This window comes from Cydia strobilella, chromosome 1 (assembly GCF_947568885.1).
Source record: "Cydia strobilella chromosome 1, ilCydStro3.1, whole genome shotgun sequence".
Classification (NCBI taxonomy): domain Eukaryota; kingdom Metazoa; phylum Arthropoda; class Insecta; order Lepidoptera; family Tortricidae; genus Cydia; species Cydia strobilella.
Genome location: NC_086041.1, coordinates 36,153,054 through 36,169,360, shown reverse-complemented (window position 1 = coordinate 36,169,360; position 16,307 = coordinate 36,153,054). Strand labels below are relative to the sequence as shown.

At 36.9% G+C, this 16,307-nt stretch overlaps 2 protein-coding genes across 4 annotated transcripts in view; one reads left to right on the top strand and one right to left on the bottom strand.

Annotated features, from left to right (window-relative positions):
• Positions 1–16,307, top strand: part of LOC134745320 (uncharacterized) — a 621,323-nt gene that overhangs the window by 143,416 nt on the left and 461,600 nt on the right. The gene's annotated exons all lie outside the window — the stretch shown is intronic.
• LOC134745148 (uncharacterized) lies at positions 1,638–13,542 on the bottom strand. Of its 2 annotated transcripts, XM_063679129.1 has the most exons (6): positions 10,674–13,384; positions 10,120–10,238; positions 9,340–9,480; positions 7,822–8,535; positions 7,175–7,334; positions 1,638–5,835 (listed from the first exon to the last, which is right to left on the bottom strand). In XM_063679129.1, the coding sequence occupies exons 1-6, from the start codon at positions 10,735–10,737 to the stop codon at positions 5,327–5,329; spliced, it is 1,707 nt and encodes a 568-aa protein (XP_063535199.1). In that variant the 5' UTR covers positions 10,738–13,384; the 3' UTR covers positions 1,638–5,326. The 2 variants fall into 2 exon arrangements, 1 of the variants encoding a protein (XP_063535199.1); XR_010128138.1 differs by lacking the exons at positions 1,638–5,835; positions 7,175–7,334; positions 7,822–8,535; positions 10,120–10,238 and having other exon boundaries at positions 8,568–9,480; positions 10,674–13,542.

Genomic DNA, 16,307 nt, shown 5'->3' with positions numbered 1-16,307 from the left:
AACTCCGCAGTGGAATATTGCGGGGATAGCAATACTGACGTTGCTAACTCCGCAGTGGAATGTTGCGGGGATAGCAATTCTGACGCTGCTAGTTCCGCAGTAGAATATTGCGGGGACAGCAATGTTGACGTTGCTAGTTCCGCAGTGAAATATTGCGGGGATAGCAATGCTGACGTTGATAGCTCCGCAGAGGAATATTGCGGGGATAGCAATGCTGACGTTGCTAGCTCCGCAGTGGAATATTGCGGGGATAGCAATACTGACTTTGCTAGCTCCGCAGTGGAATATTGCGGGGATAGCAATGCTGACGTTGCTAGTTCCGCAGTGGAATATTGCGGGGATAGCAATGCTGACGTTGCTAGCTCCGCAGAGGAATATTTCGGGGATAGCAATGCTGACGTTGCTAGTTCCGCAGTGGAATATTGCGGGGATAGCAATGCTGACATTGCTAGCTCCGCAGAGGAATATTGCGGGGATAGCAATGCTGACATTGCTAGCTCCGCAGAGGAATATTGCGGGGATAGCAATGCTGACGTTGCTAGCTCCGCAGAGGAATATTGCGGGGATAGCAATGCTGACATTGCTAGCTCCACAGAGGAATATTGCGGGGATAGCAATGCTGACGTTGCTAGCTCCGCAGAGGAATTTTGCGGGGATAGCAATGCTAACGTTGCTAGCTCCGCAGTGGAATATTGCGGGGATAGCAATGCTGACGTTGCTAGCTCCGCAGTGGAATATTGCGGGGATAGCAATGCTGACGTTGCTAGCTCCGCAGTGGAATATTGCGGGGATAGCAATTCAGACGTTGCTAGCTCCGCAGTGGAATATTGCGGGGATAGCAATGCTGACGTTGCTAGCTCCGCAGTGGAATATCGCGGGGATAGCAATGTTTACGTTCAACATTGCAGAACTAGCAATGCCAAAAGTCGCGAACGACAATAGCTACCTGAAAAAATACAACAATATTTATAAAACTAACTTTTATTATTAAAAAACGTTTGCAGGTCCGTAAGAATAGAAAAAAATGTTGCCCACTAAAATACAAATAATGTAGATAATAATGGGAAACTAAAAGTTTCCAGTGAAAAATCAACTATTTACTAATATGTAAATCAAAAACAAACACTCGGTGTTTCGAAAATGGGAATTGAACCCGCTAAATGAAAGAAAGACCTGCAATTTACTGTACCGATCGGAAGGCTTAATTACATACATTTATTTAAGATGCTATGTTATTTTGAAGAACCCTTTGATTGAGCCTTTCGATCGGTACAGTAAAATTGAAAGGTTTTTTTTGTTTTTCACATTTAGCGGTATAGTAACAGTTAAGCTATGTCAGCTCATATTCAAGCGCGCGTGCACCGCGATTTGATCTGATTAGCCAAAACCCATATCCGTAGGAACGGATCAACGGGACGCCAGTCCCGCCTGAACCATTGTACAGTTAACTGGTTATTTTAATATACGGAGTCGAATATAAAAGTGATTATTATTCAACACTAAAATACCTATTTAAATACTATTTACCCTCTAGCCACTATACAGAAGTACCGTCAGCGGGATCCGGGAATCGAACCCGCTTTAGAAGTACTAAAAAAGCGGGTTCGATTCCCGGATCAGCCAGGCGACTTTTTTCAAATTCTTTGAATGTAGTTCGTATTGTTTTTAAATAAATATAGAAATGAAGCTATTTTTACTTCCACTCGTCAAATATTTGGTGACAACTCGCCAAATATATCGAAACACAACCTTATTCCCATGGCAAGAAAGGTGTGTTGCGACATATTTGGCGACTTTGGCTGGCTATTTGAAGCTGACTGTACCTACTATTTCAAAGTTAAATGGATGCGAATGGATTAGAAGTATGACCATATATTTGACGAGTAGAAGTAAAAATAGCTTCCTTTCATTTTTATTTCAAAACAATACGAATTGCAAATAATTAAGAAAAATCGCCTGGCTGATCCGGGAATCGAACCCGCTAAATGTGAACAAATAATAATAATTAGCATACCGTCAGGTAACAAGCAAAACTCACTAACTACTGAAAAATAATTAAACAAAAATCAACCTTATTCGCATAATATTACGGTTCACTATGGCTATGAACTTGTGGTGGTACTTAGTGACTTTTGCTTATCACCCGACGATATATCTACCTGCTGTTAACCTAACCTAACCTAACCTAAGTACTGGTAATAACCAACAACAGTATAACGTGACCCACCCCGTGCAGTTCTGTACCTTACTGTCAATATTATAGTGACAACGCTATTCATACATCAGGTCACTACTTACATGCAAGGTGTTTCCTAACACAACAATCTAGCGCCACTTGCACCATCCTACTAACTAATGAGGGGTTAACCGGTTAACCCCTCATTAGTTAGTAGGATGGTGCAAGTGGCGCTTAGGGCCACAACTGTAGTTACATATCGTTTAAATAGAAACTAAACTTATAGCCACGTCAAATTAAGCCGAAAATATCAATCAGCAGAAATAATTCGTGTTGTTTTGAAAATTGGTATAGTTATTTATACCTTGTGGTGTCCAGATAAACATACTAAAAGTCCTCGAGGGTGTAGGGGGGGGGATTTTCCAAACCACGAATTATATCCGCAGATTTTTTATTTTTTTTTGGGTTATTAGCATATTATCACTGCATGAACAAAACTGTTTTCATAATGAGGGCTATTCCCATCAATAATCATTACATATTTACCGTAATATAACATTTGATTACTTCCTGTAAAATAAAATACGAACAAAAATATGTTTAAAATAGGAATTGTTAACACTGTAATGTTCCACGGCCCTTTTGAACTTAATTTACTAAACTGAGTTAGGGTATGCATTATACCTGCATAAGTAATTGTAATCATACTTACTATTACTACAAATTATTAAATCTTACTCTAGTTGGGTTAATTAAATCGGTTTACTGAGTACGATATGATACTCAGGAAGATTAATGTTATGCCCAATGACTACACAGTTGCACAAAAACGGATACTGCATGGTGTCTTGATCAATGTATATGTGTGATGATTGTAATGAGTCCAGTACATTATAAGCATGGTAATGATTATCAAAACCAATTGTTTGTAAAGGCTTAGCCTTGAAACTAATCTTAGACACTCCATCAACATATATGTCATCAATTTTGGAAAAATAAATGTTTTCTTCATTAATAGCAGTAACTATTACAGAATTTACTTGGTAGCGCTCGGAACACTTTGCCGCCCAACTCACTTTATATAATTTTGTAATATCTGACCATTGCATTTGATCTAAAATCTGTTTACATTCACTAACTGGTACTTCTGCTTGGCCCCCAAACGAAAGAGGCGAACGAATAGTTTCTTTCAAGAATATGTCATTTAACATCAACTGATGCTTTCGAGCTACTGTCAGTGTCATGTTAATTCGGTTATTTGTTGATTTTGCAGCTAACTTGTTGAAGCGATGTTTAGCTTCGTAGCGCATTGAAGACAGAAATCTCAAGGGACCAAAACGTAACATTGCCGAATGATAGTGCAGTAAATTGTGAAATTTAGGCTTAAGACTTTGGTTAAACAGTGTGATGTACATTTCGCAAAAGTCAGCGATCATATACTTAAAATAGTCTATTTGCTCAGATACAAAACGGGGTGACATAATAAAATCTAAAACAGTCATTAATTGAATATACAGTTGCCAATATTTATTATGTCTTGGAATGAAATCACCAAACATTACACCAAAATACTTGCAAAATGTGCTCATTTCGGCAGCATTTAAACGTATATTGCCTTTTCGTAAATTGGACATGGCCAGCGTGACGGGCTTATCTTTTTTATCGGGACCGTATTGAAATGAGGAAATTTTGTTATTAACAATATCAATTGTAAGATATTTCATTTTGTCTACAAAAACCACAAGTAAAGAGCACATGACGTATTTGGCACAGCCTTCGTGCATGTCATGCATTACATCAAAACCCATTTGCGAAAATAAATTAAAATTTTCTATGTCGAGCCATATACATTTTTCTTTGACGCCTGTCAGAGATGAATTATTCGTTTTTAAATCATCCTGGTAATTTGACTCGGTCCTTAAGAGAGATTCATCTTCATAAACCTGATTAGCCATGACTTTTTTCTCTACTTTGCATGTTCTGCAAGGAAAATTGCTTGAAAAACTCTCAACAAATCCTAAAACACTATGCAAGCCTAAATTATCTCCTAAAATTAATGACAACTCAAAGTAAATTGTGCCCTTGAAATCTGGCAAATCAAAAACTATTCCATGCTTAAATAAATCATTAAACTGGTCAATCAGGGGCTGAAATATTATACGATTCCCAAATTCCACTCTGTCAGTGGAATGATAGAGTAAGACTAAAAATATGTTACCTAACAGAGAGGCACAATAGTACGGCAGGCAAGGAAGAGAAATGTATGCGGCTCCTAGTTTGTGCACACCACTATGACTACCCAAAGGGTTCAAAGTCTCGAAATCGTCAATTTGCAAAAATATGGGCATGACTATCTTATCTCCATGATTTTTCTGTCTCCAAAATGAACCATGCATATAATGCTCTATACTGTTTGACGTGTCATGAGCCATCAGTTTTTTCATAGCATCGATGGTCTCATGAAGTATGTTAGGCAACGAAAAAAATTTGTGCAACACATCTCTAATAGGTATTTTATGGGCTATGCACTCTACTGCTTGGTAATAAGTTTTACCTTTTTTTTTTACGTAATCAAATCGTCGCCCTACAGTATAAGGCTCAGGATTAACTAAAGTACCCTTACTTTCAAAGAACTGATGTCGTTTATAAGTTGAACTAAACATCTCTAGATCGGTTGTCAGTTTTGCTACGGCAGAGCTAGAAGTTACTGGTAACAGAGGTCTGATTGACATAGTGAACATGTTGTGAATACCGCTATAAACTGTATCTAGCACATTGTTCGGCAAATGGGGATTACTATACAGGGATGAGAAAAGTTGACCTAAACTGTCGCTTAGCGGCGGTGTGTTGTGTTTGCTATCACTCTGTATAGTACTATTATTTTCTTTAATTTGAAACTCGGTTGCGCTACACACATTATGTAATGGATCATTATTCACGGGAGAGGTCTCTTGTCCAATAGCAAAATCCTGTACACTTGAAGCCTGTTGTAACATAGAAGAATCTGAATGTTCTTTCAAATAATGACGCCTAAATGAATTGTAGAGTTGATAAGTTCTCCCACAATCCATGTTTGGACAAATATAACATTTACCTGGATGATAAAATGTAAAATGGGTTTTAAATTGCTTCATTTGGACAAAAGACCTTTTACATATTGCACACAGCACCATCGTGCCTGTTAGAAACAGAAGCAAGCAAATCTAGCATAGGAGTGCCTTCAGTGTCAAACTTGCTCTTCATTACATATATACTTCTTTGGATAAACATCCAGACTGGGGCACAATCTTTTGAATATGGTAAGTCTAATGCCCATAGAATCTTAAAAGTATTTGAAACAGCTTTACAAATGCTGGGAAACGTGTACCTGATGTCTTCAGAGATTATTAAATCATACTGCGTAACATCCTGCCAGCAAGCCCCAACAGCAACCAAATATGGAAGAACAGGCAATTTTTTTTCCTGCAATGTGGCCTTCCGTTCACTGAAGTGGCTTTGAAGGTCCGATGTAGATGGCACCAAGCTTAAAAACGCGTTGCTTACTTCTAATCTAGACGGGTTCCAGGGTTTTCTGACTCCTTTCACGGGAACAGTGTGCATTTGTTTCAGCAACAGGGGAACTGCCAGAAAAGTCGCAACATTCGCTTGTTCCTCCCCCGCTGCAAAAATAATTAATACTTAGTATGGTTAACGGTTACTTAAGGTAAAGTTTCTATTGAGTAAAATTCGTCATCTCCTCTATCTATAGTACCTACTTCACTTCCAGCCGGGCTAGCACATGATTGGCGCGAGAGTATCTCGCCGCGACATAGACTACCCGTCGCCTTTAAATTCATACAGTTAGTAAAAGACGGGTAGTCTATCTCGCGGCGAGATACTGTCGCGTCAATCATGTGCTCGGCCTACAGGTGTCGTTAAAAAAATCTACCCTGTATATAATATGTTATTTTCATCACACTTGCTCGAAAAAGATCTAATATCATGCAGGTGTACTAAAGGACAAAGGCCTATATTGTTCCCGCAGGAGTTATGGATTGTGAAAAAAAGGTGTAACTCTCTAGGGAGTTACAGCTTTTTTTTTATTATGTCATAACTACTACTATTACTACTTAATATGAACCAAGTAGGTATACATGAGTTTTACTTTTAAAATACTGACGTTTATAATTAGATATTTCGGTTAATTAATTTAATAGCTGTTCAAAATAATATTCTTACTCAATTTTCAATCGTGGCTGAATGCCGGATGGGTATGTGCCTTAGATGCCTAACTTGGCAAAAAATCACAATATGGCGGACGAATGTTTGAAATGTCACCGTATTTAAGAATTTTTTCGCATAAAATTTAGTTTTTTCTTCGCAAGTGTGATTCTGTGTTACTCCGGGAGTAAGAATATTAACAAACTCGAGCCCCTTGCAAGAACTTGAACGTTATGCTTAGGTACTTACTTCTATATAATCTATATGGCTGAACAAATAAAACGTATGTACCAGGGTGGTTCACGTGTGTATGGGAAAAATTCAAGCTCTACCCCCTTATTTTGTTGATCAATCACAACTTTATCTCAACTACAATTTTTATTCCCATAATTTGAAAATGTGATTTATAAGTTATTAAGTAAAAAAACATTTTTATTTCAAATTTTTATGAATTTTTAGGTGAATTTAAAAAAATCTACCTTTTGAAAAATTACAAAAAATAGAAATGAAATTGTTTTTTTTTTTTACTTCAAAACTTATAAATCAAATATTCAAATGGTGTGTAAACAGATACATAAATAAAAATCTAAATAATAAATACGCATCCTCTTGTAGTTAAAGTTACAAAATTGGGAATATTTTTTCAGCAAAATGAGTGTAACAAAATAAAACAAAAGGTTTTTTAGAGCCACCCTAGTATGTACAGTGTATGCAATTTCGAAGCTCACTGTACATACTGTATTTACATATAGAGGCAATAAAGACACTATTTGACAAAAAAACGATAATATAACTTACAAGTTGCAAGATCCAAAACAGTTTGAATAGAAGTGTCAGGTCGTGTTAGCTGTTGAGCCTTCTCATCTAGTAATGATAGCAGGCGACCTTTCACTACCGGGAAATTTTCTTCGAACTTTCCTTCTATTTCAGGGTATATTTTGTCAAAGTCACTGGCCAGCTGAAAATAAACAGAAATCAAACATTTGTTATTCAATTAGAGCTTAAAAGCTCTTTCACAAAATCAAAAATGTTGCTAGTCATCAATCATCATTCATAATCATACAACGAGAAATGTTGCTAGTGTATATATGAGTATTTAAAATGAAAATCAATAACCCGACTGCATAATAATAATATAATCTACTAGCCCGCGACTCCACCCGCCACAGATAGACACACTTTCGCATTTATAATATTAGTATGGATTTACTCGCAAAACTGAGACAAATGTAATGACACCTCATATGTTAAACTCCGCTAAATGGTTTAGGCAGTAGAGCGTGCCAAATAATTAAAGATACATACATACATACGCTTGAAAAACTTAACCTCCTTTCTGCAGTTGGGTATAAAAATAACTTAACACAAATTGATGACTTCTGCCTGGTGATGTCATGAAGTCTGGCATGAAGACACTTGATTGATTAGTATTATCATTGACTCACCAATTCATAGCCCCAAGGACATTGCAGTGCTGGGAAGATGCTCAAATAACTAACATGGTCGCCTTCTTGCAGTGCAGCCATGCGTTCATGTAGACAACTGTTCCATTTTGTTTCTACCAATTCTCTCGGTGAAGAAGAGTGCTTCAACCACTGCACGGTATCTTTTTCAGAGTCTTGATTGGTACTTATTGTTTGAAAGGTGTCAGGAAAAGGTCTAACCCGTGCATTAGAAGATTTGACAGCAGATTTTTTTCTCTTGTTTTGGTCTCCGCTGCTGTCGCTGCTCTTGTCGCTATTACTGCTGTTACGACTTCTGCTGCGGCTGCGGATTTCTGCATTTAATTTTCTGCGTACTGTTATTAATCGGTTCACTATCAGGCCACTGGCCTGGATAGCTTTTCCATCAACAAGACGAAAAGGATTATAATATACCCCCTTTGTTTCACCTGGGAAAAGCTTTATAATTTCTGATGTCCACGTATCCCAGGTTTCTTTTCGTATTGGGTCAGTGTTTTCTTTCAATTTCCGCACCTCAGCCTCAACAATAAGGGCCGTCAGTATCTTTCGGTCACTAGACGATAATACCTTTTTATTGATTAGAGGTTTCCCAATACTGGATGTCTCTAAAATTTGTTTAAGATTTCCGCCAGTTATAGCCCCTATGAGTTTGCTTGCATCTATAAACTGTAAATCGTCACAATTGATGTCCCATTCCTGAAAATCAAGTAAGCACTAAGTTACTAAAGAACTAGAAGTCACGTCATGTGGGTATTTACTATTTGGGCACAATCATAATATTTACATAAAATAAATACATAAAATAAATATTTGGAGACAATCTTATTCAGAAAATCAACCTAGTCCCAAACTAAACGTTATTTATTTATTTTAGACTTAAAAACAAAACATTCATATTGACTACATATGATAGAAATAGCTTACACTTTTAATCTTTTGGATAGTAAAAAACCGGCCAATTGCGAGTCGGACTCGAGCACCGAGGGTTCCGTACTTTATAGTATTTGTTGTTATAGCGGCAACAGAAATACATCATCTGTGAAAATGACAACTGTCTGGCTATCACGGTTCATGAGATACAGCCTAGTGACAGACAGACAGACGGACAGCGGAGTCTTAGTAATAGGGTCCCGTTTTTACCCTTTGGGTACGGAACCCTAAAAATATATGATTATAATTAAATGTATTATAAATTAGTCGGAGTAATTCGTATTAAAATAAGTTGAAATAATTTGACCCAAAATAATAATGTACCTTAATATAATTATTCTGTGAAATGTATTTATTTCCTGGCCTACTTGTAATATGGGTACTAGTGACGATATAAATACTTATATAGTTTAATACATAGAAAACACCTAAGACTCAGGAACAAATACTCGTGTTTATCACACAAATATTTGCCCTGACCGGGGATTGAACAGACAGTTGACTCCCTCTGCATAACAAAAACATGATCCACCTTAAATACAGAGTAAAGATAAATATTATTATAATTACCAATAATTCAGTTGATGTTGTAACAACAGAGGATGTACTAGATTTTTGGCTACTTGATGGAATCACAAAGGAGTCTTGCTTTTTAATTGGAGCTATAACTTGCTGTACATCTACATCCCTCGGATCTTTTGTAACTCCTCTCTATAAAATAAAATTAGGAGTGATTAATTTAACCATAATGCCCATTCACATTATTTTATTTATTTTTATTTATTTATCAAATGGCACTATTTAATTGTTAATGCTTAGTTTATTGATGAAAATACAAAAGTCGCTGTATCTCCATCATCAGACTTAACCTTGATAAAAAATTCTTTATAAATCTTACTGGCTTAGTAAACATAACGAAGAGGACAAATCGTCAAAGTGAACTATGCATCGTTAAAGAGTTTCGTTTTGATCATCATCAGCAGTTCCACTTCATTAAATGTCAGTTTTTCTGAACGTGAATACTAGATTCATTAATGAAAATACAAAAATCGCTATATGTATGCCTATAAGATTCAAGAATTTTTCCCTGGATTCCTCATGGATCCCATCATCAAAACTGGGTTTTGACAAAAACGGGACCAACTTGGGACTATACACATTCAAACAAAAAAAACAATTTTCCAAATCGGTTCACCAATGACGGAGTTATGACGTAACATACATACAAAAAAAAAAACGGTCGAATTGATAACCTCCTCCTTTTTTGAAGTCGGTTAAAAATTGATTCAAAGTAATGAAAACATCTAAATTTTGAATCAAGTAGGTATACGAAAAAATGAAACTGCTCACGCGTTCTCTCTCACGGTCTAACGCCATACGCAGTTTCCCTTTTTGAACTGCTGCCGGGACCAATAACGACAACTCATGGTCGTTTGCGTTCAATAAAAAATCGAGATCCGCGCCCTGATCTATAAGCATAGAGATAAATAATAAGTACTGCATATTGCATAAATTTAACCCACTACACTGCACTGTCATGGCGGTAACAATGCCGGCAATATTTTTGCAGATATATTTGTCCATGGGGCTTCAAAGTGCCATAATTTCATTGCAACGTGTATTTTCCATGATTTCAAGAAAAATAAGAAGTAAATGGCCATTTCGATGGAGCTATAATGTCTACAACAATACATTGCTTTATTTGGGCAGTCGTGTAAAAAAAAATGGTCCAACATTGCAATTCAAAAATAACCTAAAAATAATTGTTTTAAATTCGATTTAAGAAATCTTCGACTTCGAATAGTTTATTAGGATGAAACAAATATCGATTAGCAACGACAGTCACATTACATTAACTACAATAGTAACTAGTTAGAACTATGTAAATACAAATTATAACTTACCGTTTAGCGATCCAAAAAGGTGTATCAAATCACAGTTGAACAGAAACACACTTAAGTCGTCCATCCTTTATATTTACTATTTACCTATAACTGTCTTAACTTTAAAGAAACTATTTCCTTATATTTTTAACAACGTGAACGGTTCGTTGTTTGAAAAGACAATAATAATCACTAAATAAATACGTTCCGTTGTTAGCGATTTGTCACGCATCCTAACCGTACGAATGTTGCCAGCGAAATGAACGATTCTTTTGTCAATTTTGCAAAGGACTAGTCAACATCACTATTTTAACAAAGTTAACATTGTGTTTCTAGCAATGCTTATATTATTTCGCAATGTAAAAGTTGTGAAATTATTAACTTGAGAAATTTTTCCCTTGTAAATTCCGCAATTCTAACATTGCGACTTGAGCAATCAAATACCTTTCTTAGAATTCCGTTTTTAGGGTAAAGGCATTAGTAAGTAGGTACTAAGTACAAATAATAATAATTAAGTACGTTGTTCCTTATAAAAAACTGCAAACCTGGAGAGTGGAGTCATAGCACGGTACGCTTATCACCATGCCTGTCACGTTCTAACAAGTATGTGAGTGCGAAAGTGACGGACTTAGTGATAGGGGAAACCATGCTGTGCGGGCAGCACGTAGTACGTACAGAAGGTTATAATTTATTATGTGTGAGCATTTGACAGATTCAAAGAGCAGTTAGATTAAAAACTATTTTAGGTAATAATTGCTTATCTAGAGAGATCGGTGCGGGCGGGTTGTGAGCGCGGCGCTGGCGGGCCGCGAGCATGACGTTGTCACTGACGCTGTCGCTAAATCTAGAGCCCGCGCAGCATGGTTTCCCCTATCACTAAGTCCGTCACTTTCGCACTCACATACTTGTTAGAACGTGACAGGCATGGTGATAAGCGTACCGTGCTACGACTCAGACAAAATTAATACAGCCGCCTTGAATAGCCGCCGAATAGTAAATCATATTTTTACTTCTAGCGCCTAAACTATTGAGTGGATTTCAATCAAATAGACATCAGTAGATCCATAATTAGTACACGAGTGCTATGCAATACAAATTTACTAAAATAAGTGGAGGAAAAATGTGTAAAACTTAAAAATGTGACTACAAAAACAGATTTTAGGTCTTAAATGGGGTTTAAATAATAGTGACAGTAATGAAATTTGACACCTACAATTTCAGGGATCCCTGTTTGCGTGTCATAAAATTGGAGCTTCGGGTCCACGGGGATCAAACGCCATCTTGAAAAGTATAAGTCTTTTTTGGTTTTTCTTTTTTTCTCGGAATATCTGGGTTTAATGTGAATACTGTGTATAGCGAAACGAAAGCTTGTTAAATTCCACATTAAAAAGTTATACAACACCATGTCCCAAAAACGAAGCCTTTTTCTAGAAATTACCAATTTTTGGAACACAAACACATTATCTACCCAACCACGAAAAAAAAAAATGTGTGGAAACTTGTAAGCTTCCCTTGTAACTTGTAAGCCCTATTTGATAGTTTGTATGGAGATCAAACCTTTTTTTGAGTACAGGACTAAGAAGTCTTTGTATGAAGGCATATTATTAGAATACAAGAAAAGTAATTTAAGCGTTTTTAAATATTCATCCCTTAAAAGAGTTAAAAAGGGGTTGAAAGTTTGAATTCATTACAAATGCTTATTGAAATTTCTCAGAAAGGCATTGTATAATATTACAAAAAAGGTTATTTCAACGTTCTTAATAATTCTACCCTTAAGGGTGTTAAAAAGGGGATGTATATAAGTTTATATGTAGTACAAGTTTTCGTTTTAGCTAGGAACATGAAACTTGGTAAAAGGGCATTATATTAAAATAGACGAAAACTGATTGCACCGTGTTTGAAAAGTTTGTATTAATAAAGTTTGCAGTGGGAGCGAACATTTTTTTTAAATAGTGGACTTGAAAATCTGAGTGTTGAGAGGGTTTATATCGCGAACAATTTTTTTCAGCTAGGGGCTTGAAACTTTGTACTTTGTGAAAGACAAATTTCATGCGCTGTATAATTATTAACAAATGATTTACCGTCCCTACTGATATCTTTTGCTGCATAATGTTCTATGCTCATTTAAAATATATAACCACCAACATACAAATCCACGCGTACGAAGTCGCGGGCAACAGCTAGTATATTTAATATGTCTTAACCGTTTCAACGCCAAGCAGCGAAGTAATTCGACGTGACTCAGACCAGACGCCAAGCAATAAACCAAATGTATGGTTTTCTAATAGGAGCAAATGTCGTGGCGTCAGTGGTACGACTTTCCGCTGACGTGATTTTCCGTCTTTGGCGGTGAAAAGGTTAAAACAAAAACCTATTATTGGATTATTTACCCTTGTAACACCTGCAAACATTGTAAATCAACTTAAAATTTGTAGTTAAGAGTTCTCTTTTGTGATTTTGACAAAGGCTCTCTCAAAGTTGCTAAAATCACAAGGTATTAATCAATGTGGTTGTGAACACTGTCAACCTCCAAACTTTAGCCGTGTAGATTCCGCAGAGTTCTATTTTGTTATTTTGACAAAAGCTCTTGAAGTTGCTAATATCACAAAGTAAAAAACAATGTGGCGGCCAACATTGCGAACCGCACAAAACTTAACTGTGAAGATTTCGCAGAGTTATTCTTTGTTATTTTGACAAAGGTCCTCAAAGTTGCTAACATTACAAGGTTTAAATCAATGTGGTTGTGAACACTGTCAACCCTCAAACTTTATCCGTGTAGATTCCGCAGAGTTCTATTTTGTTATTTTGACAAAGGCGCTTAAAATTGGTAATGTCACAAAGTAAAAAACAATGTGGCGGCCAACATTGCGAACCGCACAAAACTTAACTGTGAAAATTTCGCAGAGTTATTCTTTGTTATTTTGACAAAGGTCCTCAAAGTTGCTAACATTACAAGGTTTAAATCAATGTGGTTGTGAACACTGTCAACCCCCAAACTTTAGCCGTGTAGATTCAGCAGAGTTCTATTTTGTTATTTTGGCAAAGGCTCTTGAAGTTGCTAATGTCTCAAAGTAAAAAACAATGTCGCGGCCAACATTGCGAACCGCACAAAACTTAACTGTGAAGATTTCACAGAGTTATTCTTTGTTATTTTGACAAGGGTCCTCAAAGTTGCTAACATTACAAGGTTTAAATCAATGTGGTTGTGAACACTGTCAACCCTCAAACTTTATCCGTGTAGATTCCGCAGAGTTCTATTTTGTTATTTTGACAAAGGCGCTTAAAATTGGTAATGTCACAAAGTAAAAAACAATGTGGCGGCCAACATTGCGAACCGCACAAAACTTAACTGTGAAAATTTCGCAGAGTTATTCTTTGTTATTTTGACAAAGGTCCTCAAAGTTGCTAACATTACAAGGTTTAAATCAATGTGGTTGTGAACACTGTCAACCCCCAAACTTTAGCCGTGTAGATTCAGCAGAGTTCTATTTTGTTATTTTGGCAAAGGCTCTTGAAGTTGCTAATGTCTCAAAGTAAAAAACAATGTCGCGGCCAACATTGCGAACCGCACAAAACTTAACTGTGAAGATTTCACAGAGTTATTCTTTGTTATTTTGACAAGGGTCCTCAAAGTTGCTAACATTACAAGGTTTAAATCAATGTGGTTGTGAACACTGTCAACCCTCAAACTTTATCCGTGTAGATTCCGCAGAGTTCTATTTTGTTATTTTGACAAAGGCGCTTAAAATTGGCAATGTCACAAAGTAAAAAACAATGTGGCGGCCAACATTGCGAATAGCACAAAACTTAACTGTGAAAATTTCGCAGAGTTATTCTTTGTTATTTTGACAAAGGTCCTCAAAGTTGCTAACATTACAAGGTTTAAATCAATGTGGTTGTGAACACTGTCAACCCCCAAACTTTAGCCGTGTAGATTCAGCAGAGTTCTATTTTGTTATTTTGGCAAAGGCTCTTGAAGTTGCTAATGTCACAAAGTAAAAAACAATGTCGCGGCCAACATTGCGAACCGCACAAAACTTAACTGTGAAGATTTCACAGAGTTATTCTTTGTTATTTTGACAAGGGTCCTCAAAGTTGCTAACATTACAAGGTTTAAATCAATGTGGTTGTGAACACTGTCAACCCCCAAACTTTAGCCGTGTAGATTCCGCAGAGTTCTATTTTGTTATATTGACAAAGGCTCTTGAAATTGGTAATGTCACAAAGTAAAAAACAATGTGGCGGCCAACATTGCGAACCTCACAAAACTTTACTGTGAAGATTTCGCAGAGTTATTCTTTGTTATTTTGACAAAGGTCCTCAAATTTGCTAACATCACAAGGTATAAATCAATGTGGTTGTGAACACTGTCAACCCCCAAACTTTAGCCGTGTAGATTCCGCAGAGTTCTGTTTTGTTATTTTGACAAAGGCTCTTGAAGCTGCTATTGTCACAAAGTAAAAAACAATGTGTCGGCGAACATTGCGAACCGCACAAACTTTAACTGTGAAGATTTCGCAGAGTTATCTTTTGTTATTTTGACAAAGGTCCTCAAAGTTGCTAAAACCACAACTCACAAATCACACGTTGTGCAATGAGCAAAGCCAAACTATGTTAAATTCGCATTTTTAACTATGCTATTATGACAAGGCATCGAAAAATTGATAGTTTAACAACATTTTTATTGTTAGTTTCGCAATAATTGCGTTTCGCAAAAAAAAAGTTGCTGCGCTAGCAAAGGCTAGGTTGTCAATGTCCCAAAGTAGTTTTGTGTTTTTATCAATAATTCGTTCGCAACGTAAAACTGCAGCCTTGTCTCCGGATTTTTCTCTGAGTGCAGATGCCACAAATCAGATCACAGGGTGAATTGGATCATGATGAAATATCCGTTGATATTTCAAATATTGCATTGATATGAGTGCACTAAAATTAGCGCTGCACATGTGTGGTATTTTCTATAAAAAGGGACCTTTTTGTCGATGGCGCTTACGCCATTATAAACGATGCTCCGATATAAATACAATGCCGCGCGACGCTGTGCGGCGTAAGCGCCATCGACAATAAGGTCCCTTTTCATAGAAAATGCCCCATGTCTTCTATAAACCTGCGACGCCAGTCATAAGCATCATCCCTCGGGACCCTATTACTAAGACTCCGCTGTCCGTCTGTTCGTCTGTCTGTCACCAGCTGTATCTCATGAACCGTGATAGCTAGACAGTTGAAATTTTCACAGATTATGTATTTCTGTTGCCGCTATAACAACAAATACTTAAAAGTACGGAATCTTCGGTGCGCGAGTCCGACTCGCACTTGGCCAGTTTTTTAATCTGACCCTACTCGCCCTGTGGTCCGATTCGCCCCGGTCTACTGTATTATGTGCAACAAATCATGACTAAAATATTATTTATCTAAGTTTATGTGACTAATACATAATGAAAGCATTAAAGTACGAGTGTGGATTTATGAAACGAGCTGAAGGCGTGTATTTTAATGCCTAATGAGGGCTATCGTTTTTTTGCTCACCAGTTGGCGCCTCTGTTGATCTCTGGTGGTCCAAAAGACTAAAGAACAGCTGTCAGTCATTGAAGTGACAAGTGACATTTGACATTTCGAACTATGGAAAAGACCACCATCTACACTAGCGCCCCTAGCGGC

Excerpts from the sequence above, each read along its gene's own strand:
- LOC134745148 (XM_063679129.1), bottom strand. The coding sequence starts at position 10,737 with ATGGACGACTTAAGTGTGTTTCTGTTCAACTGTGATTTGATACACCTT. Across the intron at positions 10,239-10,673 it reads CCTTTTTGGATCGCTAAACG|ATCAGGGCGCGGATCTCGAT; the intron begins GTAAGTTATAAT and ends CTATGCTTATAG. Across the intron at positions 8,536-9,339 it reads CAACATCAACTGAATTATTG|GAATGGGACATCAATTGTGA; the intron begins GTAATTATAATA and ends CTTGATTTTCAG.